This window comes from Notamacropus eugenii, chromosome 2 (genome assembly GCF_028372415.1).
Source record: "Notamacropus eugenii isolate mMacEug1 chromosome 2, mMacEug1.pri_v2, whole genome shotgun sequence".
Taxonomy (NCBI): Eukaryota; Metazoa; Chordata; class Mammalia; order Diprotodontia; family Macropodidae; genus Notamacropus; species Notamacropus eugenii.
Window position 1 is genome coordinate 300895977 of NC_092873.1, and position 24393 is coordinate 300920369.

The window sequence follows — 24393 nt, forward strand, 5'->3', positions numbered from 1 at the left end:
CAAGGCAGGGAACTGAGATTTAGAGAATCAGCAACCAAGTTCAGGTCTTTGGACCTCCAAGGTGGGTTTTTGGTTTGTTTCCTTTGTATTATTATTATTATTACCCTTACTCTTCTTTGTCATTCGATTCTCTCCACTTTGTTAAAGGTCTCTTGGTTGGGCAGTAGAGGTGTGTTCTAAGATGACCTCCCTCCCATCATTACCCATCTCCCTGCCCCTCAACTTTCTAATGACTCATCCCCTGCTATTTCCCTGCTGTAATCTTTCTTTCTATAACATCTCTGTATTGTCCCAATCCCTGCCATGTAGCAGTGAGCTGGAGTCAGATTCTATAAGCTTCAGGGAGTCAAATGTGAAATCTTCAATGTGAGCCTTTACATCATGGAAATCAGCAAATCAGAGCTTCAGTGCCTCCTGAGGTCTACAGCTGAGGATCATGGAAAGCTCTGTAGAGCTTCTCCAATGTGAACCAAGGCCTGGCTAGAAAGTGCAGTAAAGAGAATACTGACCCTGCAAGTCAGGAGAACTGAAACTCAAATCTGGCCTCAGAAATTTTTTATCTGTGTGACTCTGGGCAAGTCACTTCACCTTGATTTCCATCCCCCAAAAACAAGGAAAAAAAACAAGTGAACCAGAGTCGTCTTTTCCTCACATTTAATAACGGGCCAGGTTATTATTCATTTAGAGTGCTTATCCAAAATATTTGGATGAGAAGAATCAACTCAGTGGGCTTCCCATTCATGACAAATCATAGTATGAGCAATTATCTACTTGTCTACTTCAATATGCGCAAGATCATGACATCCACTCCATCTCTTTTTTTCTCTGTGTATGTTATTAGACTCACCTTCTTTGAATGGTCATATAATCTCACTGAGGAATGAAAAAATCACATTAGCTTTTTTTTAGCTGTTACATCATATCATTGATTCACACTAAGGTTGTAGCTCTCCAAAATTCCCCAGCTCTTTTCTCTATTTACTTGTCTCTTCATAGCTCCTCCATCCTATTGATTTTTTTTTGACGTCTACAAATAAGATTCTACATTCATCACTAAAAATTTGATTGGATTAGATTTTGAATTATCATTCTAGTCTTTCATAATCAGCACCTACTTCCTAGGATTGTGGTGAAGATCAAAGGAGACAGTATATATACTCTTAGTCTGTGCCCAGCATGTATTAGGTACTCAAGTAATGGTTGTTCTCTTCCCTTCCCTTGAACCTGACCTGACTCTGTCATTCAACATGTTCCCTATCCCTCTTACCTTGGAACTACCTGCAAATGAATTAAACATACCATTTCTTACTCCAAGGGCAATCCAGGTCATATGGAAAAATAGCGAATGCCCCAAAGCCAACGGCAGGCCCCTCAAGCACTCTCCCAGAGACTTCCTTACAAGTTCATGTTTATCTCTCTGCTTTAGTCCAGTCATTGAATCCATTTGAAATCCACCTACCTGTACTTTCAACTACTCCACCCCTCTCCATCCCATCCTCAAGGACAGTATGAGAAACTTCCTCCAATGCCTCCCTACAATTCTAAGTATATTTGGTTTACAGAATTCCCTAGAACTACCAGATAAATACCCTGTAAAGAGAAAAAGTGGGGTTGGGTGGACTTTGGCTGTGGTGGGTTGCAAGCACTGGGGATCAAGAAGGAGCCAGTCATTAAGTCAATACAGATGTTGTGTGTGCATAACTCAACTAAGTTGTCCAATGCTTCATTCCTGCAACAGGCTGCTCCTCTAGCATTCCCATTCCAAGCCTGGAGTCTGTGTCCCAGCTGGGCAAGGAAATCAGAATTCTCATGGCACAAAAGGGAAACCTACAAATTCAGCTGAAACACCTGTCCCAAGGTAAGAGGGACAAGACCCCAGACAATGTCGTCCTCCATCTGTGGGGGAAATCCTGAAGCTGCTTCCATTGCTCCATGATACTCAGAATTCTCACAGTGACATTGAATGTGGACTGCTTCTTCCATGAGAGAACATCCCTGGGTTCAGGGAGGGCATAGATGTGAACACTGTAGATGCCATAGCCCTGGTCAAGCTGCCTTAAGTGAGTCATGAGCTAGGGAGACGTATGATGTAAAGAACAAGCAGCCTTAGCAACACAAGGCTTAGGTTTGAGTCCTGATGTTGTCATTCCCTATTTGTATAACAGAGAATTTTCTCTCTCTTGCACCCTTAGACTTTGATTTTCATCTGTCAAAGTAAGATAATTATGATTTGCTCTACCTAAGCCTTAGTGTTGTTTTATCCAATATTTAATAATAGCTCACTATTATATAGTACTTCAAGGTCTTTTCAAAGATCCTTTATTATTTCTCTTTTAGCATTTTGAAAAATTCAAATTAAAAAATGATTTTCAGTTCCAAATTTTCTTCCTCTCTCCACTCCTCACCCACCCACTGAGAAGGCAAGAAATACAATACCCATCATAAACGAGAAGTTATCATGTTCTTAGTAGTTATGACTAGCCTCTGAATTCCAGATGAAATTGAGACTGAAAGCAGTTCAGGGAGGAGGGATTTGAATTCAGGTCCTCATGACTCTGCAGTCCAACTCTCTACCCATCAGGTTACCCAGCTCCCTCCAATGTGATGGTGCCTAAAGGGTATCTATTAATATAAGCTAGCAGTATCCTTATGATCTGGCTTCATGTACGAGCTGCATTGAATGTTGCATCCAGAGTCCTTACATTAGGAAGTCCTGAGTTCCAATCTGGCCTCAGATATTTATTCACTGTGTGACTCCAGGCAAGTCACTTAAACCCTGTCTGACTCAGTGTCCACATCTGTCACATGAGTTGGAGAAGGAAAGGACAAACCACTCCATTCATCTTTGCTAAGAAACTTATCTTTTCTAGGGAAACCAAATGGGGTCACCAAGAGTCAGACATAGCTGAGACCACTGCACCAAGCACCATAATCACTACAAGCGTTTTCAGCATGCCTTCTCAAGCACATTGTATAGAAAATTTTGCCAGAGACAAGCAGGTGGAGCTTTTCCATTCCAGGAGGCTAAGCTGAGTGCCCAATTGCTCCTTTGTTTTGAAGTCACTACCTGTGACTTAAGACTATGAAAGTACTGTCCATTTGCCCTTTGGTAGAGTCTGATGTTTTCCTACTCCTGATAGTCATCTGCAGGCATAGGGTCTCTCCCTCCCCTTTCCCCTTCTCTCAGTTTGCCAAGTCTCTTGTGGTAAAGCTCTCATCTTCTGTGGTGGGGCTTGGGAGATTCTGAGGGGTCTAGGTACCTCGGTGCCTCAGAAACCCACATCTGTCTTCTCTGCCCCATCAGAGCATTGTAGGGAGCTGCAGCATCTGAGGGAGGATGTGCTGGCATCACACTCCAGGCTTCAAGATGTAGAGGCCACGCTGGAGGTACAGAAGGCTGAGTGGTGGCTGCTGACTGAGGACCTGAAGGAGAGGCAGCAGGTGATCATGCAGTTGAGAGAGGAGCAGCACTCCCTCCAGGAGGAAAACAGCAGGTGAGCCAGGCCTGTCTAGGGGCACGGCAGCCCTCTGTCTCATACCGTCTGCCAGACTGCTGAGGCAGGCTGTTAGGAGATAGAGTTTCTTTCTCTGCCTCTGATCCCAACTACCCTTGTAACAAGTCCTGAGTCAGGAGTGTGCTGGATGCCATCGGGACGTGCTCCGGGACACAGATGGTCAGTTTTCACGGTGAGTATTTACACCTCAGAAATCAGCAAGCACTACATGTCAAGGCTTGATATAGTATTTTCTTCATGGTCTAGAGCAGTGCTTCTTCAACTGTGGTTTGCGACCTCACATGGGGTCTTGAAAAATTTGGCAATGACAAAAGATTTCTGAGCCTGTAACAACCAAAAATTACTTAAAAATCAAACCCATAATGGATCTGGAGTGTGTCTGGCAACGCTTCACTGTAGCCTTGGTTCTGAAGATAAAGCATGCACCCTATGCACTATGCATGCCAATGGGCCACAAAATGCCAACAATGATGCTAAAAGTTGAACAGGGTTCCTGGGTGGAAATACTTTAAAAAGTCCTGGTCTCAATTGAAGAAAGTGATAGAAAAAATGTTAGGAATGCATACGAAACTTGAAAGTCTGTGGTGTACAATTCTTTTAGGCAATTAAACTTTTACCAGTCCACCCCTGCCCTAAATGCATGAGAATCCCTCTTGACAAACCTCCAGTTCTTTCCATGTATGACTAGTGAGAGGCAGCTATATGCACAGTGAGGAGAGCACTGGTCCTAGAGTCAGGAGGACCTGAGTTGAAATCTGACCTCGAATACTTGCTGGCTTTGTGACCCCCAGGACAAGTCACTTAAACCTCAGTTTTCCTCATCTGTAAAATGAGCTGGAGAAGGAAATGGCAAACCATTCCAGTATCTTTGCCAAGAACACCCCAAATGGGGTCAGAAAGTGTTAGACACGACTGAACAACAAATTGGGGGCAGGGTGGCACAGTACGTAGAAGGCTTAGAGTGAACTAGAATCAGATAGATCTGAGTTCCCATTTTACCTCAGATATTTATCAGCCATGTAACCCTGGCCAAGCCATTTAACTTCAGTAAATCTCACTTTCCTTCATATCCTATTTCCCAGGGTGGTTGAAGATTCAACTAGATAAAAAAGATGATGATCATGATGATGACGATCATGATGGTTGCTAACATTTGTATAGCACTTACCATGGGCCAGGCACTGTGCCATGATCTTTACCATTTTTTTCTCATTGGTTTGTCATAACAACTCTGAGAGGTAAGTGCTATTATTGTCCCCCTTTTATGAGTGAGGAAACTGAGGTAAAGAGAGGTTCTGTGACTTTTCCAGGGTCACACAGAACGTATCTGAGACAGGATTTGAAGTCAAGTCTTTTGGGATTCCAGGTCCAGTACTTCATCCAATGCCCCTGTGTCAATACCTAGAATTCTATTGAGGGCCTCTTAATCCCCTCAGTGATATGCAGTGCATCTTTCTTGCTCTAACACTGAAAGACTTCATGGTAGCTGTTCTCTTTGTGTCCTACTCCAATTTAAGGCACCTACTTCTAGAGAGTATCACTAGCTCACAGTGATGCTGTGCTAATGGGTCTGTTTCCCTGTGGAATCCCAGGTGTTCCTAAGCCCTGCTCTTTTTCCTGGTAGGCTCCAACACAAAATCATCCTCTTCCAGCAACAGGGTGAGGAGAACCAGAGAGTCCTCCAGTCCCTGCAGTCAGAGCTGCAGATCTACCTAACCCTGTACCAGAATTCCAAGGAGATGCTGAAGGGTAAGTGATTTAGTCTCCGTCTGCTTCCTACCCCAGCTCTCTGCCTGGGAACTCCATCTTGCACAGAGATACAGCGTTCCTAACTGGAAAGATACCATGAAAGGGGCGTTGGGGTTGGGGGGAAAAGAGGAGAGACATTTTCCAACACAAAGCACAGGAATGAGCTGTCTAGGTTGTGATTAGGCTCATGTCTAGGCAGCCCTGACAGCAAGACAACACAATTCAACCTTATCCAGCCACGTTACTTAAGACAAATTCAGGGTGAATTCTTGAAATGCCCAAGTTATAGGCTGGATTTTAAAGAAATCTACTTGCATTGCCTTCAAGTAGAAGAATACTTCTGGATTCTTAGTTTCACAGTGAGATTTCAGGTACTCATGATGCAGACATCCAACCCATAGCCCAAACCCTGCAGCTCATCTTTCTTGTTAATACCTACTTGGTAGTTTGATCCAGAGCCCAGAAAAGCTGGGGGAGTCTTCTCCATCCACCATATGGGCAATATAATATTTCAAAATTGCAGTAGAATATGTTTTCTGTAGAGGCAGTGGGGTTTCTAAACCTAGACTGACTGACACTTGGCAAATACAATGTCCGTGATTTTCACCAAGACAAAATTGAATCAGGAATCTCATTGCTTACTGTCCCAGGAAGGGGGCTAGTAGTGGAATCAAATTTGGAACTCAAAACTGTCTCTTGAAATGTTTAAAATTTGTTTTATCATGTAATTGGGGGGAAAATAAAATATTGAAAAAGACTTAAGGGTCACTAACAAGGTGCTTAAGAGGGACAGTATGCCTTAGCAAATAGGGGGCTGGATTAAAAATTATTTAGTGGGGATAAGTTAAAACTTCAGATTTAGGTTACAAAATTTATTTGCTTAAATATAAAGTGAAGGAAGACTTGCCTTGAGGGTATTTCACATAAAAATGGTACAGGGGCTTTAGCTGAAACAATATTAATATGAGACAGCATTTTATGTGGCTTTTTTCTCCTTCCTCACACATCACCCTCTATCTCCCCTCTCTGCCTCTGCAATGATATGTCCCTGCACGTGATGTGCATTCCCTGCCCACCTATGTCTATTGAAATCCTAAGTTTCATTTAAGGCTCAATTTATACACCTGATTCTCCCCTAAATAATCTTATGTATTTTGTGATGTGGTGAAGTCAGGGAGGTCTGAGTCCCAATCCTCTTAACATTTACAGACTGTGGGACCTTGAGCACTTGTGTGAAATGCTAAGTTACAGATTGGCATTGGTGGTGGATGCTCCTATTGGGAGTTTCCTGAATAAAGGAAATCACGAGTTTGGGTTTAAAAAAAGTGAAGATGGATTAAAGAAGGAACTTAATGAAAGAAGTGTGTTTAACCAACACTTAATTTCCCTCCCTTTGAATAGAAGGAGAAAATAAAAACAGGAAGTTAGAGAAGGTGTATTGCACAAAAATGAGATGAGCTTGGTATGGAGAGGGTAAGATTTGGAGAAGTTGATAGAGAAGGAACAGCAACAGAGATGGAAATTTGTATGGTGCGTGTTGAAATGTAGCCTAGAGAAGACTGGAGTTGAGGGGCAGGGTGCATTATGGCTACACAAAGCTGTAATTTGAAAGAGGGTTTAGATGTTGTCTTCCAGATGTCAGAGGGTAAAATTAGTGGCAGGGCAGAGCAACTGCAGGAAGCAGGTAATGTGGGAATGGGATGATGATCTCTTGGAGAGAAGCAGCAATTGTTTGGTTGCTTGTTTTTCTTCTGTCCTTGAACAGGACCAAAATGATACGATGATGTTAGAGTGAAGTGACAATGAATCCGGCTATGACTGATCAGATGAATATGAGTTCAGAATGCTTGTAGTTCAAAAGGGATAGAAATGAGACATGTCAAAGAGAATATGAGTAGTACTTAATGATAGCTTGCATATAAGATGGGAAGGAGAGGAATGATGGATATTAAGATCATGCCAAAATTTCAAGCCTTCAGAGACTGGTGCCAATATTGGCAGATGTGATAAAGTAGGAAAAAAGGGAGTCAGCTGGGAAGGGTAGGAGGAGTTCTGTGAGGAGGATGTGACTCCACAGGATGTGACTCCCAAACAATTCCACCAAATTGTCCCTTGATCTTTCAGCTTGCAGAAGGGACATGTATCAGCAAGGGACTCTGAGGAGGGACTTGAACACCCTTGTGGCCGAGGTCCAGGCTCTTCGAGGTCAATTGCAATACAGCCTCCAAGCAAACAATTCCCTGCGGAAAGAACTAGAGCAGAAACTGGAGAGCAGTCCTGGGAAACCTATCCTCAGTTCTTCCCTCATGATCCAAGATTGCCAAGCAACTAGCCCTAAGAATGAGTGGAAATTTTTCCAAGGTAGGAAAACAAACCCTCACACAAACGTGGGGTTGATGAGTTGGGGATAAGGTGAGGTTGTTTTCAAAGAGTCTGTGGTGGAAACTCCTACACTGAGCCCTTAAGGGCTATAGATGACCTCATCATCCATCATTCATGATCATCCATGGGGAAGGTGGTCCATCCTCTGTTTCCTTAACTGCAAAGTGGGATTAATAGGGAAAATACTAGTCCCTCTCAAATGAGATTATAATTGTAAAGTGCTCAGCACAGTGCCTGGCACATAGAAAACACTTTCTAATATTATTATTGTGTAATTACATGATACTCCAGATAATATTCTTATCATTGCAAAGTACGTAGACCAGTATTATTTCAGATGCTTTACAGATGAGGAAACTAAGGTTAGAACAGCAGTGAGTTTTCCAAAATCAGTCTCCAACTAGTAAGTGGTAGAGGAAGGATTATGTTTGGTTGGTTGTTGTCCTTCTTCTTCAAAGAAGACCAAAATGACATCACCATAGTAAAGTGAAATTTCAGTGTGTCAGAATGTGGCTGATCAAACCAATAGGGGTTCTGAATGGTCTACCACAGGTTGGGCACACATAGTCCTTATGAAAATTTGGGGTGCGTATCCTAAATTTGGACATCCTGTGTTTATTTTGTGCTGTCTCAATTCTACTTTGCTCAAAGAGCACATCACCTTTTCTTATGTGGGCATGGCATTCTGAGCTGTCCTGTGCCAGTGTCTCCCAGGTTGAACAGTCAAATCCAAAGTTTCTGAGAGAGACCTTGAGAGTGTCCTTGTATTGTTTCTTCTGGCCACCATGTGATTGCCTACCCCATGCAGCTTCTCCATAAAATAGTCTTTTTGGCAGGCAGACATTTTTGCATCTGAACAACATGTCCAGCCCATCGGAGTTGCCCTCTCTGAAGCATAGTTTGAATACTTGGTAGTTAAGCTGGAGCAAAGATGTCAGTATCTGTTACCTGATCCTGCCTGGTGATCCTCAGAATCTTCTGAGGACAGTTCAAGTGGAAGTGATTCAGTTGCCTAGCATGGTGCTGGTAGACTGTCCATGCTTCACAAGCAAATGACAAGGAGGTCAGCACAACGGCTGTGTAGACCTTCAGTATGGTACTCAGTTAATATCTCTTCTCTCTCAAACCTTTCTTTTTTTTTATTTTTTCATGTTCTACAGTCACTACCATAAAACTTAGATTGTTTCCCACTACCTACCCCCAAAACCCCCTTCCCTCCCTAAGACGGCATACAATTCTATACAGGATCTACACATACATTCCTATTGAATGCATTTTCACTGTAGTCATGCTGTGTAGAAAAAGTAAAATAAGTGGGAGAAATCACATAACAAATCAAAACATAATACACATACATACACAAAAATGATCTGCTACATTCTGTGATTGAATTCCATAGTTCTTCCTCTGAATGAGGAAGTCATTTTGCCTTAGAAGACTGTTGGGATTTGTGTGTGTGTGTGTGTCCTTGCATTTCTATCAAGATCCAAGTCTACCAGAAAAAATTCTCTCACACTGTGGTCATGGCTGTGCACAAAGTTCTCCTGGTTCTGCTCCTTTTGCTCAGCATCAGATCATAAAAGTCTTTCCAGGCCTCTGTGAAGTCTTTTTGTTCATCATTCCCCTTGATTTCCACATTTTTGGCAACTACAAAGAGTGCTGCTGTAAATATTTTTGTACATGTGGGCCCCTTTCCCATTTTTATGATCTCTTGGGGATACAGTCCTAGAAACAATATTGCTGGATGAAAGGTTATGCACGTTTTTGTAGCCCTTTGGGCAGAGTTCCAAACCACTCTCCAGAATGTTTGGATGAGCTCACAGCTCCACCAACAATGAATTAATGTTCAAACTCTCCCACATCCTCTCCAACATTGATCATTTACCTGTTCTGTCATGTTTGCCAGTCTGATAGGTGTGATGGAGTACCTCAGAGTTGTTTTGATTTGCATCTCTCTAATCAAAAGTGATTTAGAGCTTTTTTTCATATGATTAGAGATATCTTTAATTTCTTCCTCTGGCAATTGCCTATTCATATCCTTTGATGATTTATTAATTGGGGAATGACTTGTATTGTTGTACATTTGAGTCACTTCTCTATATATTCTAGAAATGAGGTCTTTGTCCCCAAGATTAGCTGTAAAACTTCTTTCCCAGTTGACTATATCCCTCCAAATTTTGGTTGCATTGGCTTTGGTTGTGCAAAAACTTTTCAGTTTAATGTAGTCAAAATTATCCATCTTGCACTTCATAATGCTTTCTATCTCCTCTTTAGTCAAAAATTCTTCCCTTCTTCATAAATCTCATAGCTACATTATTCCTTGCTCCTCCAGTTTGTCCATGGTATCAGTCTTCATACCTAGATCGTGTACCCATTTGGACTTTATTCTTGTGTCCAGTGACAGGCATGGGTCTATGCCTAGTTTCCACCACACTGTTATCCAGTTTTCCCAGCAATTTTTGTCATACAGTGAGTTCTTATCCCAGAAGCTGGGGTCCTTGGGTTTATCAAACAGGAGGTTGCTATATTCCTTGCCTACTGTGTCTTGAGTTCCTAGCATATTCTGCTTGTCTACCCTTCTGTTTCTTAGCCAGTAACAAGTGCTTTTAATAATTGCTACTTCATAATACAATTTGAGATCTGCTAGAGCTAAGCCACCTTCCCTAGCTTTTCTTTTCATTAGTCCCTTTGATATTCTGGATATTTTATTCCTCCAGATGAATTTTGATATTATTTTATCCAGCTCTAGAAATAATTATCTGATAGTTTAATTGGTATTGCACTAAATAAATTAATTAATTTAGGTAGAATTGTCACTTTTATTGTATTGGCTTGGCCTACCCGTGAGCAACCGATATTTTTCCACTTGCTTAGATCTGATTTACATGTGTAAAAAGTTCTGGTAATTGTGTTCTTATAGTCCCTGGGTTTGTTTTGGCAGGTAAACTCCCCAAGTTTTTGTAGTGTCCACTCTAGCTTTAAATGGGATTTCTCTTTCTTTCTCTTGCTGTTGGACTTTGTTACTAATATATAGGAATCTAGAAGATTTGTGTGGGTTTATTTTGTAACCTGCAACTTTGCCAAGATTGTTTATCATTTCAAGTAGGTTTTGACTTGAATCTCTGGGATTCACTAAGTACATCATCATCTCATCTGCAAAGAGTGCTAACCTAGTTTCTTCTTTGCCTATTCTTATTCCTTCAGTTACTTTATCTTGTCTAATTGTTACAGCTCACATTTCTAGTATCATATTGAATAAAAGTGGTGAGGATGGGCATCTTTCTTTCACCTCTGATCTTATTGGAAATGCATCTAGCTTTTCTCCGTTGCCTATAATGCTTGCTGGACGTTTTAGGTAGCTACTGCTTATCATTTGATGGAAAGTTCCCTTTATTCCTATGTTCTCCAGCATTTTTAAGAGGAATGGGTGTTGTATTTTGTCGAAAGGTTTTTCTGCATCTATTGAGATAATCATGAGGTTTCTGTTAGCTTTGTTGTTGATGTGATGGATAATGCTAATCGTTTTCCTAATATTGAAGCAGCCCTGCATTCCTGGTCTGAATTCTACCTGATTATAATGTATTATTCTAGTGATAAGATGCTACAATCATTTTGCTAAAATCTTATTTAAAATTTTTGTATCTATATTCAGTAGAGAAATTGGTCTATAATTTTCTTTCTCTGTTTGCTCTCTTCCTGGTTTAGGTATCAAAACCATATTTGTATCATCAAAAGAATTTGGGAGGACACCTTCTTCCCCAATTTGCAAAAATAGTCTATATAGTATTGGAATTAACTGTTCTTGACATATTTGATAGAATTCACTTTTAAATCCATCTGGCCCTCGAGATGTTTTCCTAGGGAGTTGATTGATGGCTTGTTCAATTTCTTTTCTGAGAAGATTTGTTTCTTTAAGTATTCAACTTCTTCTTCTGTTGATCTGGGCAATTTGTATTTTTGAAAATACTCATCCATCTCCGTTTGATTGTTGATTTTGTGGGCACATACTTGGGCAAAGTAATTTCCCATTATGGTTTTAATTTCTTCCTCATTGGTGGTGAGTTTACCCCTGTCTTTTTTGATATTAGTAATTTGATTTTCTTCTTTCTTTTTTGAATAAAATTCAACAAAAATTTTATCAATTTTATTAGTTTTTTCATAAAACCAGCTATTGGTTTTATTTATTAATAAAATAGTTTTCTTAACTTCAATTTTATTAGTCTGTCCTGTAGTTTTCAGTATTTCTAATTTGGTATTTACTTGGGGATTTTCAATTTGTTCTTTTCATAACTTTTTCATCTGCATGCCCAAGTCATTGATTTCCTCTTTCTCTGTTTTATTTATGTGGGCATTCAAAGATATACAACTTCCCCTAAGAAGTGCTTTTGCATTATCTCGTAAGATTTGATACGTTGTCTCATTGTTGTCATTCTCTTGAATGAAGTTGTTAATAGTTTCTATGATTTGTTGTTTAACCCACTCCTTCTTCAGGATCAGAATATTTAGTTTCCAATTGATTTTTGGTTTATCTTTCCATGGCCTTTTATTCCATATAATGTTTATTGCGTTTAGATCTGTGAGGAATGCATTGATTATCTCTGCCTTTCTGCACTGGATTGTGAAGTTTTTGTGTCCTAGAACATGGTCAGTTTTTGTATATGTGCCATGTACTGCTAAGAGAAAGGTCGATTTCTTTCTATTCCCATTCAGTTTTCCCCACAGAGCTATCATATCTACCTTAACCAGAGGTTTATTTACCTTGTGGACCTCTTTCTTTTTTATTTTGAGGTTACATTTATCAGGTTCAGAGAGGGGAAGGCAGAGGTCCCCCACTAGTATAGTTTTGCTGTCAATTTCTTCCTGCAAGTCCCTCAACCTCTCCTGTAAGAATGTGGATGCTATACCAATCGGAGCATATATGTTTGGTAATGATATTGCTTCATTGTCCATGGTGACTTTTAGCAGGATATATTTCCTTCCTTATCTCTTTTGATTAGGTCTCTTTCTGCTTTTGCTTTGACTGCGATTAGGATTGCTAATCTGGCTTCTCTTACATCAGCTGAAGCATAATATATTCTACTCCATCCTTTGATCTTTACTCCGTGTGTATTCCCCCATTTCAAATGTGTTTCTTATAAACAACATATAGTTGGATTATGGCTTTTAATCCATTCTGCTAGATGTCTTTTTGAATCAGGGACCTTGAGAGGGATCCTTCCTCTCCACTACTAGAACCATCATGAACCATGTATTCCTAGGGTGCCCTATGCAATTCTTTATTTAGCCTCGTTGACTAGCTATTGTATCTTTACCCTGACACTGCACTCTCCAAACAATTCCCACAAAGTTCACATCTATTGTCTAAATAGGACATAGCTTGGTTCACTCTTCTGGCAGTAGGCATCTTTGCTGAGAAGAGTATAAATGTAGAAATTCCTTTTGCTAGTAGTTAGTTTCAACCAAGGGGTCCATGAAGTCCTAGATTCTTTTGTCATAAGGTTGCTTCTAAAACGAAAAACGACCATCTCATGATTACTGTTCAATCACCCAGGATTAGAAAAGAAACCCAAAGAAATGTCAGCCAGAGGACTGGTGTGCAGGCTCAAGTTTGCCATATCTGAGCAGCTATCATAGCCACTTTCTCTCCCCCAAATAATCCAAAGGAGAAGGAGCTTCCATAGAGTTCCCACAAGTTTAAGAAATAGGGAGAAAGTAAGTACCAGAGCATGGAATTACTTCTTTTAAGGTCTACTCTCCAGGATTTCCTCCTGATGCCTTCATGCAGGTCAGAAGATTGCTTTGAATTCTTCAGCACTGAGCACATATGTCCTTGAAAGTGTCTGGACAGCCCTGCTCAGCTCCATATAAGCTTCAGCAGCATCTGCTCCAGTCAGAATGGAATATTATGGGGCCTGACCACCCTCATTATACTCAAGTCCACTGCCTTTAAAGGGAAGTGCTGGCTAAGAAACTCTAGAGCTGCCCATGGAGGCCATGAGCCCAACCTTTTCATTATAAAGGAAATGCTCCTCTCAGAATTCTCTGCTGCTGACTTTAAAATATTTCATTCCAACTTTTCCTAGGTAACCTTCTTCATTTGGTACTATTTTCCATGCCTGTCCATGTTTTTCCAGGACAGTGAAGATCTCTTCTCTCAGAAGATCTGTTCCCTGATTTCCCCCAAATGTTGCGTGCTTTTCTCCAGGCAAGACAAGGCAATTGTCACGTTAGATTCTCCCTTCCCATCTGCTGTGCACTCATTCCCCCTTTCCTTGACTGCCAGGAAATAGCAAGACATTCTCTCTCCTTTCTTGATTATTTCTGCTTCAGCTCACATATCACAAAGAGCCTTTGGTGGAGACTGGGCTTCAATGTATTACAAAGCCAGCAAATTGCTCTTTGATCACTCTATTATATCTCTCTGAACATCCTTCTTCCATGCTCTCTCTCCAACAGGCCACCCTCAGTCTCCTATTTCCACTCTCTTTTCAGCAATTTGTCTGTAATTCCTGGAGAGTTTTTTCAGGCAGGAAGAGATTACAATACTTGTCTAGCGTTACATTGCTATTATGTATCAGAAGCAGGATTTCACCAGGTCTTCTGGATTCCAGTATTAGCTTTCTAATAAGCATTCAACATGGTCCCTCTATTGTAGGAAAACATAAACTAATCTAGATTCATTTTTCTGTCCCCAAAATGTTCGTAACAATTCTTTTTCTTTCTTTGCTTTTATTTTCCAATGATTAATATATCTGCCTATCTGATATCACTATATGAAATGAGAAAAGAGGATGTCACCAAGACTGGAAGAAATCACTTCAACTCACTTCGCCCAGGCCTGGACATTTCCCAAAGTTTATCTTTCCAGATGCCATTCCCTTTCCCTCTTAGTCTTTTGTTCTCTCAAATTAAATCATCAAGAGATTACACAAGGATGATCTTCAACTTGAGCTTTATTGTGTTTTTCAGAGTTGGGTTTCGATGTGTCCCCTAGAAAGGAGACCCATTCCATGCTGAAGGGGGATGCTCCCGACCATTCATTGGACAACCATGGGCATCACATGATTGGCAATATGGAAGACTTCAGTGCCCTGAAGCTACAGATTTCAGAAGGAAAGGAACTGGCTCATAAAATGCTTTCTCTCCTGCCCGGTATTCTAAACTCACCTGCCCTGCAAGACACTGAGGTAATCAGATCACTCATTCTTTTCTCTTCCCTTTCTTCTCACATCTGGGTGGTCCTCCTCTCTCATTCCCCAACATTTCTTCTTTTCCTGCAGGCATCTTGCTATATGCTGATCCCTCTGTCTTCTCATAGTTATTCCTTGGTTCAGCTGTCTCAGTATCAGACCGTCTCTTTGCTAGCTCGTGTTAGGAGGATACAACTGTATTGTTTCAACTGTCCAACACTCATCTTTTTCACCTTGCTTCTTTCACTGTCTTAAGGTCCCAAATTAGGAATCATCCTAAAGAGCAGGGCTGAGGTACTCAGGACTGTGTAAAAGCCACAAATGTCAGAGTACAAACATTAAGGTGATATGGATTCCTTGGCATCCTTGCAGGTTATGGGTAAGTTCATTCTAATGCTACAGAGTAGAGGATCAGAGAGATTACTCATGGGATCTTCACACTCACATGGAGCAGTGGAAGGTTCAAGGATAAGATCAACTTTTACAAAATCATTTGAGTGATGAGAGAGATTTTGAATGGGCTGAGTTGACTATTGGTGCTGCTTTGAACAGGTCTTATACTGGCTTGGAACATCTGATGTCCAAATATGAAGGGAAAATTAGGCACAGATAAGAATCACGTAGAGTTGGGCAGGTAGTCCTCTTTTGACAATAAGGATATTCAGTGCAACAAATCTGACACTTTAGAAGACTAAATGGAGAGAATTGTCAGGGAATGAATGAGTAGATTTTTTCATTATCCACTTTGTGCAGGTCCTACTGTGTTGTTTCATGATGTGTTGTGGTGGAATGATCTCAAAGAATTCAGAGTCAGAACACTTTTCATGCAAGAATAGTCATTTATTGAGATTGATACCTCTCATGAAGCAGGCTAAATTCCAAGAGGAAAGAAAAACTTCAGAGAAGATAGATTTTGATACGGCAAAGATATAATTGCTTAATAGAAATTACGTTTATTACAAAGACAGGAGAGGTTTATTAAGGAATTAAGTACTAGGGGAGGAGTCCTAGCCACAGTGAAATTGCACATTATCCACATTTCATAAGGAAAAACCCATTGGGTTGGTATGTATGTATGATAATGATATTGGAAGAAGGCTCTCTATGTCATCAGTTAGCCCAAAGGACAGCTTTTGCTATTACTGTTCAGGTATTTACTTAAGGAAAGGCCCTTCTGTTGTTTTGTCGTCCACATCCAGATCTGGCCTCCTGGTAGTACTGGTTTCTGATTGGCTGAATATTGTGGTCCTGTTGCAGACGTGGCTATGGTTGTGGTTGAATGCATGGACACAGCTGCTGTTGCTGTGGGAAATAAGAGTTCATGGACACACCTGTTATCCCAGTGATCAGTGAGACATATATGAAGACATTAGGCCATTGTTCATAGGGGCTATGAAGCAGTTAGTATACTGGGGCCAGGGGCAGTGTTAGTAGGATTTCATCACTCTTGAAGCATTTCCAGTTGTCTGTGACTCTTTGTGACCCCATCTGGGGTTTTCGTGGCAAAGATACTAGAGTGGTTTCCATCCCCAGCTCATTTTGCAGATGAGAAAACTGAGGAAAACAGGATTAGATGGGTTTCCCCTGAGTTACAGAGCTAGTCAGTGTCTGAAGCTGGATTGGAACTTAGGAGGATGAGTCTTTCTGACTCCATGACCTGCACCTTATCCATTATGCAACCTAGCTGCTCCAGTATAATTAGTGAATATTGATGAAAAAATGTAAACAAAAGTCTATCAAAAAGACTGTAGCAAAATATTGAAAAGGTTATGAACTGTGAACAAGTTGTGTTTCCAGTAGAAATCCAAGGGTGGTTTAACATTAGGAAATCAATGAACATAATCACTTTATACATCACAATTAACTGAAAATATGGCTAATCCAAGTTTGACTTCATATGTATTTGTTAGGTTCTTGGGAAAACTTGATAAATGACTAACAGTGATAATGATAAAATCCATCAAAGTATGTGTAAGATTGGGAATTTTTGCAAAAATGTAGCAATTTGTAGTTGTTAAGTCATTTTAAAAAAAAGTAAAAGCAAGAATGAATGATATAAAGCACCATCTTTGGTTACATGATTCACAATATGGCATAACAGGATTCAGAATTTGGGAGAAGAGTTGTTTTTACCATAATTCCTTAGGCCCAACCACTTGAAATCAAGGAAAAACATGCATTATCAGAAGAAATTTAATCTTCTCCCAGAAGTTGGGAAGACAGAAAAACCATCTGCATGAGCTAAAAAGATTTCTGAAATGACATGGGAGACCTGAGATATTTGAACCTCCCACACATATTGGAAGATGCCTATGCATCTCTAGTCTACCCTAGCTGCTGACCTCAGTCAGCACAAACCACCTCACCATTGTTGCTTTTGAGTTTCTAGCCCTGCCTAGCACGACAACCCTTTCCCCTCGTTGTACAGACCACAGTGGGACTCACTCAGGACCATAAGAGGTAGGATATTTGATGAAAAACAGGTCACAACGATGAACAGGAGTTGCAAGAGAAAGTGTACCATGGAGCCACTTAGAGGAGAAAGGATTCCATGACTGTGGGAAGGAAGACTAGATGACCAAGTACCTTTTCGCTACAGAATTTGCATAAATTTCGCTGTCCCTCATAATGCCCAATACAGCCTTAGGGTTTTGTGTTGGAGAAAATGGGGGATGTCACTGCAGTGGAAGAGGGGTAGGGATCAAGCAGGAAGGAAGCAAGTGTGAAATAAGCAATTATGAATTAGAAAAACAAAGGGCAAAAGTCCACCCAAGAAAGTCTGTGTATAAACTGAGCACACAATCATAAAAATGATCTAATAATGGGACTCATCAAGGCCGAAGAAAGAAGAGGTAAGAGATGGTTAAAATGCCTTCAGAATGATCAAGTAGTATACTGGAAACAATAAAAAAATGACAAGAAAGATAAAAATTCATGGCACTGAATAGAGGAAGAAGTCTTTTCCTCACACCCAGATGTTGTAACCGAAGTTAAAATGGGGTAAAGGAACAAGAGAGAAGATGGATCAATATAAATAATGAATATTGCTGCAAAAACTTTAAATAAAAATCGATCAAAAAGACTGTAGCAAAATACTCAAAACAGTTATTTCCTCTGCAGAAGTTGTTTCCAGCAGAAATGCAAGGCTGGTTTAACATTAGAAAACCACTTAATATCATCACATTAAAACAGAAAGCATGTGATTCTAGCAACAGGTACAGAAAAAGCCTTTGAAAAACATTAAGCATCTGCTTGTGCAAAAATCTTAAAAAGCATAGTAAATGTCCCTTCAAATCATGATTAACGTATATATCTAATATCCAAAGCTTACATTGTTGTAGCAGAGAAACATTAACTTCCCTTATAAAGGCAGGGATAAAAGCACTGGCTTCATAATTTGAGAGAGTTTTATAAATTCTAATAATTAGCCATAAGACAACAGAGAGAGAGGCACAAATATTTACCAATAAGAGATGCCAGTGTTCTTATTTATAGAGGGTATGGTAGCTAGTGTGAAGACTTGGGCAAATCAGTAAACTAACGGAGGGGATCAGTAGCTTCAGGAAGGTAGCAGGGTACAAAATCCACTCCTCTTCAACATTTCTATGTAGAACAATAAAAAATACCAGAAAGAATTAATGGAGAAATCCTACTCAAAACAGGTACAAAATGAATAAAACATGATGGAGGCAGTCTTCCGAGACACATTCACATTGATATATGTACACCTATTTATATCTTTCCATACAATTATTCACCACTCCTCATAAAAATAAGGAAAAATTTAACCGATTGGAGAGAGACTCATTGCTCCATGTTTGGGTTCCATTAACCTTACAAAAATATGCTATTCTTTAAATTCAGTAATAAAGTTCACATGCAGAGACACATTCAGAATCTGAAGAAAAATAGTAGGAAACATCAGGTACGTAAGGGGAGGAGTGCTTCTTGAGATTTCTTGAAATAGTTATCAAAACCATTTGGTGCTGGTTAAAAAAATGGAAAAGTATCCCAGTAGAAATGATGAAGATAAGCAAAAATCAGAAGCAAATTTAACCATTCCATGTTCAATAACCCCAGGAACACAAATTTTAGAGGCAAGGACTCCACAATTCATAAGAGCTACCATGCAAACTGGAAAAGAAGTTCAGTAAAATTTAGGTTTATTCTAGCATCTCATACCACGTAGGACAGTAACTTACAAACTGGTACCTAACTTAAATAGAAAAGATCATATCATTACAGAATTGGAGGAAAATGGAAACAGCTTTCATAACTATGTCTATGGAGTGGATTCTTGAACAATGGGGTGAAGTGAGCATAATTTGGATTGATGTCAGAAAAGTGGCTAAATTGCTTGTCCCTTTTTCTGCCCAAATTCCCACTTCTGGACATGTAACCCCAGGGAAATTCAAGCACCAAATACATTATTGTTCTATTTTCATAGCACTTGTTATCTTCTCAAAGACCTGGAATGAATGCCCAATAAATGAGAATAGTTCACTTGACATATGAAGACAATGGAATATTTTTTATGTATACCAAGGATGACCATAAGATATTCAGAGAAACATGGAAAGACCTGTCTGAACTGATGCAGAGACAATTAAATAGAACCAGGAAACCAACACAAAGACTACAGTAATACAAATTTAAAAATCAAAATGAAACCTCAAACACTGTAGTTAGGAAGAACATTATTATCTCTGGGGAAAATTGAGTTGAAGGGGTGGGAGACTGTGATTGTGCAGTGTTGCATCCTCTTTCAGGGACAGTTGTAGTACAGGTGTTTCTGTTTAATGATCGTTCTTTGTCCCTTCGATGGCTGAGGATTCACAAGGATTCTGGTGAACATGAGGGCATCCAGAAATCACCATGTGGTAAAAGATAGAGTTCATTAGTAAAAATAATAGAGACGGAGAAACCAAGGGAGATGTGGAGATAGGAGACAGAGAGGTGTTCCTGTGAAATAGTCAATATTAATTAGAAGCAGGTGATGGGGAAGGGTAACAGTCAATAATCCTGGGTTGAGAATTCCTATAATGGCAAGTGAAGTCTAGGGTATGAGGCTATTATGAGTCTTATTATCACCCTATTTTTCAGATGAGGAAACTGAGACAGATTACCTTATGCCTTGAAGTGAATTTGCCAAAGAGGGCAGAAGCAGATATTTTGTAGAGGGTTCGCATAACCCACAAAATATCAATGAGAATGCAGGAAAGAAAGGAGGAAGTGAGGGGAGGAGGAGGGGGAAGAGGGCAGGAAGTAAGGGAGAATGGAGGAAGGAAGGAAAGAAGGAAGGAACAAAGGATGGAAGGAAGGAAGGAAGGAAGGAACAAAGGATGGAAGGAAGGAAGGAAGGAAGAAAAGGGCGAGATGGAGGAAGGCAGGAAAGGAGGATGGAGGAAATGAAGTAAGAAAACATCTTTGTCATTTCAAATGTTATTTAGCACTCTATGACTGGGGTATTAAGGCTTGAGGTGGCCTACCATCTATTTTAGTGACCCTAGAATGGCAAAGAGATTCAAGTTTGTGACCCAGTCCCAGGTGTCAATCAATTAGGTGATGACAAGCAAAGAAAAAAACTCAGAGTTCCTAAATTTATGGTCCCTATAAACCTTGAAATGCACATAACACATCTTCACTGACTAGAGAGCTGATTCTGTCCTGAGGCAGTTGATCCCCAACAACCAGTGAGGATATGGAAGTAGGAGGGGAGAGGTGACACAAGGACAAATGAAGGAGACATAAGTGGAAAACAGCGGAAGAGAATAATTGCTTACATAGTGCCTTACGATATGCCAGGTACTGTGTTAAGCAGTTGAAAATTTATTTTTACACACATCTTCTTTGATCTTTACAACAAGACTATCAGGTAGATGCTAGATTGCTCTCATTTTATAGATGAGGAAAATGAGGGAAACAGAGGTTAAGTGACTAGCCCAGGGTCACACTGCTACTAAGAATCTTGATGCTGGATTTGAATTTGGGTCTTCCTGACTCCAGTCTCGCCACTCTCCCTCCTGCTCCACCAGCTGCCTTTACAAATAGAGGAAAATTTCCATCAGAGATAGAGAGCTAGAAGCAGATCAGTAGTCTCCCATGAGGGAAGTCATTACTCAAGGTGGCATATTCTGAGTTATGCAAGCAGAAACGGCTTTAGGGGTCCAAGATAGTCTCTTCTCTCAGCCAGAACCCTGCCATGGAGAACATGTTCAGAACGTAGAAGCAGGTTTCCCTTCTCTCCTTTACTAGGTTCTGACCTCGGGAAACATCCAGCAACTCCAGGATAATGCCAAAATCCTGGACCAGATCTTAGAGGAGTCTCATGCTCATCTCACTATGTTCTGGAAAGCAGCCCTGCCCAGCACTAACGGGCCTACATGTCAAATGAAAACGGTAAGAGTTGGGAGGAATGTGGTGTGCATGTTTCAGGACAGATTGAAGTGTTCCCACAAGAGAAGCTGGGACTGAAGAACAGACAAAGGAAATTGTCAGGAGATAGCCTTTGGAGAGAAGGAGGATGAATGTGAAAGATGAATGCAAGACAGGGTTTTCTGGCTTGTGTTCCCATATGCCAGTCCATATGGATTTCCTCTTCCCCTGGGACGAACTACTCAACCAGAGGAACAGAAAGGGTTTGAGGAATATTGAAATGACAAGCCCCCTGGAAAGATGAAGAAAGTGCCACTAATTTTTTTCCATTGGAGATTTCTAGAATGAAAGAGCCAAATATTCACCATTCTTCTTTCTCCTTTAATGATATCAGTAGCCAACATTTATCTATAGCGCTTTAAAATTTTGAAAGGGTTTTACAAAGATTATCTCAATTGATCCTCACAATAGCCCTAGGAGGGAAGTGCTATTATCACCCCTATTTTGCAGGTGAGGAAACTGAGGCAGACAGTTAAAGTGACTTGACTAAGCGTAGCTAATAAGGAATTGAACTCAGGTCTGCCTGACTAGAGATCTACCATCATCTCTGCTACACCACCTGGTTTCCATTACTCTTCCATGGCAGTTATCAGACTGCACAAGTAGTCTGACAAAATCACAAACTGGTTCCCTTAAATCTTAGGACTTCCCAGTCACAGACATCTTGAGCATTCTGGGGGAGGAGGTAGGGAAGGTGTGAGAAATTGAGTCATTCCAAGGACTCGTGTCTGAGCTCAAGCCTGGCTTTCAGGTGAGAACAGAATTGGTGGACGTATTTCAAGGCATGCATGAAATGGATGGAAAAATATTTATTCCTTTATTTCCACCAACTTCTATCTGATATTGATCATGCCCTTCAGTTATGAATGTAGGTGCCATGCAAGCTCAGAGAGGGGTTCATCAGCTTCACCAGATTGCCAGAGGGGTTCATGCCCCCAAAGTGTAAGGATCTTTGAGTTAGAAAATCCCTAGATTGAGTCCAGGACCTCTTTCTCCTCCTAGTAGGGGTTAGATATTGGATTAATGTCCTAGATCCAGCTACAGACGGTTGCATCACACTCAATGACTGTTTGCTGTTTTTAAGGGATTTGACCAATTTATATCAGCCTAAAAAGGCCAATTTTCCCCAGTCCATCCATTTTCCCATTGCTGAGTAAATTCACACACATTTAACGAATGCCTCACCTTCATTTAATGGCACAGTAAGTGTGTCAATGATGCCAAAACACCATGGTAATTGCCAAAAAGGAAAAGATTATAGGCGTTTTTTTAAATTAAAATTCTGACATTTCCAATTTCATTCAGGCTCCCAGTTTATCTGTATGCCTGCTATAGGTGTTTCAAAACCCCATTCCTGTGAAGTCCTATGTGCAGGACCAGACTTTCTTGGGTTAGCAGAATGGAGGGAGGTCATCCCAGAATTACAGCTGAGAAGGCTATGGAATCTTGCTTTCAGCTTCATTAGGCATTTTAACCAAGAACCTGAACTTTTATTTAGCAGGAGTCAATAGAAGGAGATATTCTCCTCTTGAAACGAAAATTATTGCAACAACACAATGTCCTGAGGACCACCCGTGAAAGATTGAACAGAACGAAGCTTGAAAAGGAGAATTTGGAGAAGTTCATTTTCCATCAATGTAGGTGTTTCCAGGAAGCAGTGCAGGAGATCAGAGGGGGTTGGGGAAGTAAGGTGGAAAAAAGAAGCTGTTTCTACATGTCCTTGTCCTTCTGATAGATGTCCAGTGAGCAAGGAGACCAAAAAGGTTCCATCGCATGAATGTGTCCGTGATGTCCCCATGCCTCCTATGCATTATGGCTTATCAAGCATTTACTATGTGTCATGCAATATGCTAAATACTGGGGATATAAAGTGATGAAGAAATGTTCCTGCCATTAGGGAGCTTCGATTCAATCACAGAAAACATAATGTGTCCATAGAATAGATACATAATATATAAAAAGTAATTAGAAGACCATAGGAGGGGAGGGTACTAGCAGCTGGGGGAAGAAGGTCAGGATGAGCACCACAGAGGAAGTGGTGCTTGAGCTGAGGTCTGAAGTAAGATGTGGATTCTAAGAGATGTAGGTGAAGAGAAGGAGTCCAGGTATAAGGAAAACTACAGAAAGGCACACACACACACACACACACACACACACATACACACACACACTCATAACTCATAACAGTGTGTGAAGAGGAAAAATGTGTAGTAGGGCTGGAAAGTAGAGGTTTGTGTCAGGTGGAGAAGAGCTTCAAGTGCTAGGAGAATTTGGATTCTATCATATAAGCAATATGGAGTGATGGGAGCTTCTTGAGCAGGTCAGGGACATAGACCTGTGTTTTAGGACTATTACTTTGGGAGCTGTGTGTTGATATAGATTGAAAAAGGAAGAAACTGGAGGTAGGAAGAACCAAAGAGGAGGCTATTCTAACTTGTCCCATAAAGAGTTAATGGTGTTTGAAACTCATAGGGTGGTCACGTAAATGGAGAGAAGAGGTAGACTTGACATTGATGATAGGGAATGAGGAAGATGGAAGAGATAAGGATGGCATTGAGATTGTGAACCTGGATGACTGGAAAGATGTGGTCTAGTATCCTCAACAGAAAAAGGGAAGTGAGACAGAGAGGGGTGGGTTGTTATAGAAACAGAATGTGTTCTCTTTTGGACATGTTGAGTTTGAGATGCCTCTACTTTATCCAATTTAAAATGTCTAGGAGGTAGTTGGTGATGGAACTCAGGAACTCTATATATTAGGGTTGTATAGATAGAAATGGAAATTGAAGTTACACAAGTTAGTGCCCTCGTCCTTGAGAGTAACGAGAGGGAAGGGAGAGGATTGAGGACTGGTCTTTTCAGTTTATCCATGATAAGGGGATGGAACATAGCTGAAGATCCATCAAAAGAGACTAGGAAAAAGTAAAATAAGAAGAAAGGAGAGATCGTTATCTACAAAAAGAAAAAAAGCTCCACAAACCAAAGAGGAGGGAGTAGCCAGCAAAAGACAAATATCAAATGCTATGGAAATGTCAGGATAGATGAGAATTGAAAAACGATCATTGGATATAGCAGTGAAGAGACCATTGTGAACTTTGAAGGGTGTGTTCTCCGCTGAAAATAAG

General features: G+C 40.5%; 1 protein-coding gene across 4 annotated transcripts in view; it reads left to right on the top strand.

Moving 5' to 3' along the window:
- The window catches only part of LOC140527558 (myomegalin-like), a 65561-nt gene that overhangs the window by 37825 nt on the left and 3343 nt on the right, over positions 1–24393 (top strand). For 3 of the 4 annotated variants that reach the window (XM_072644579.1, XM_072644581.1, XM_072644582.1), the window contains 7 exons: positions 1739–1858; positions 3305–3494; positions 5140–5264; positions 7389–7625; positions 14616–14833; positions 21092–21235; positions 22770–22908. In XM_072644579.1, coding sequence (XP_072500680.1) covers positions 1739–1858; positions 3305–3494; positions 5140–5264; positions 7389–7625; positions 14616–14833; positions 21092–21235; positions 22770–22908 — 1173 coding nt within the window. The remainder of the gene's footprint in view (positions 1–1738; positions 1859–3304; positions 3495–5139; positions 5265–7388; positions 7626–14615; positions 14834–21091; positions 21236–22769; positions 22909–24393) is intronic. The other variant, XM_072644580.1, reaches the window with a different exon arrangement.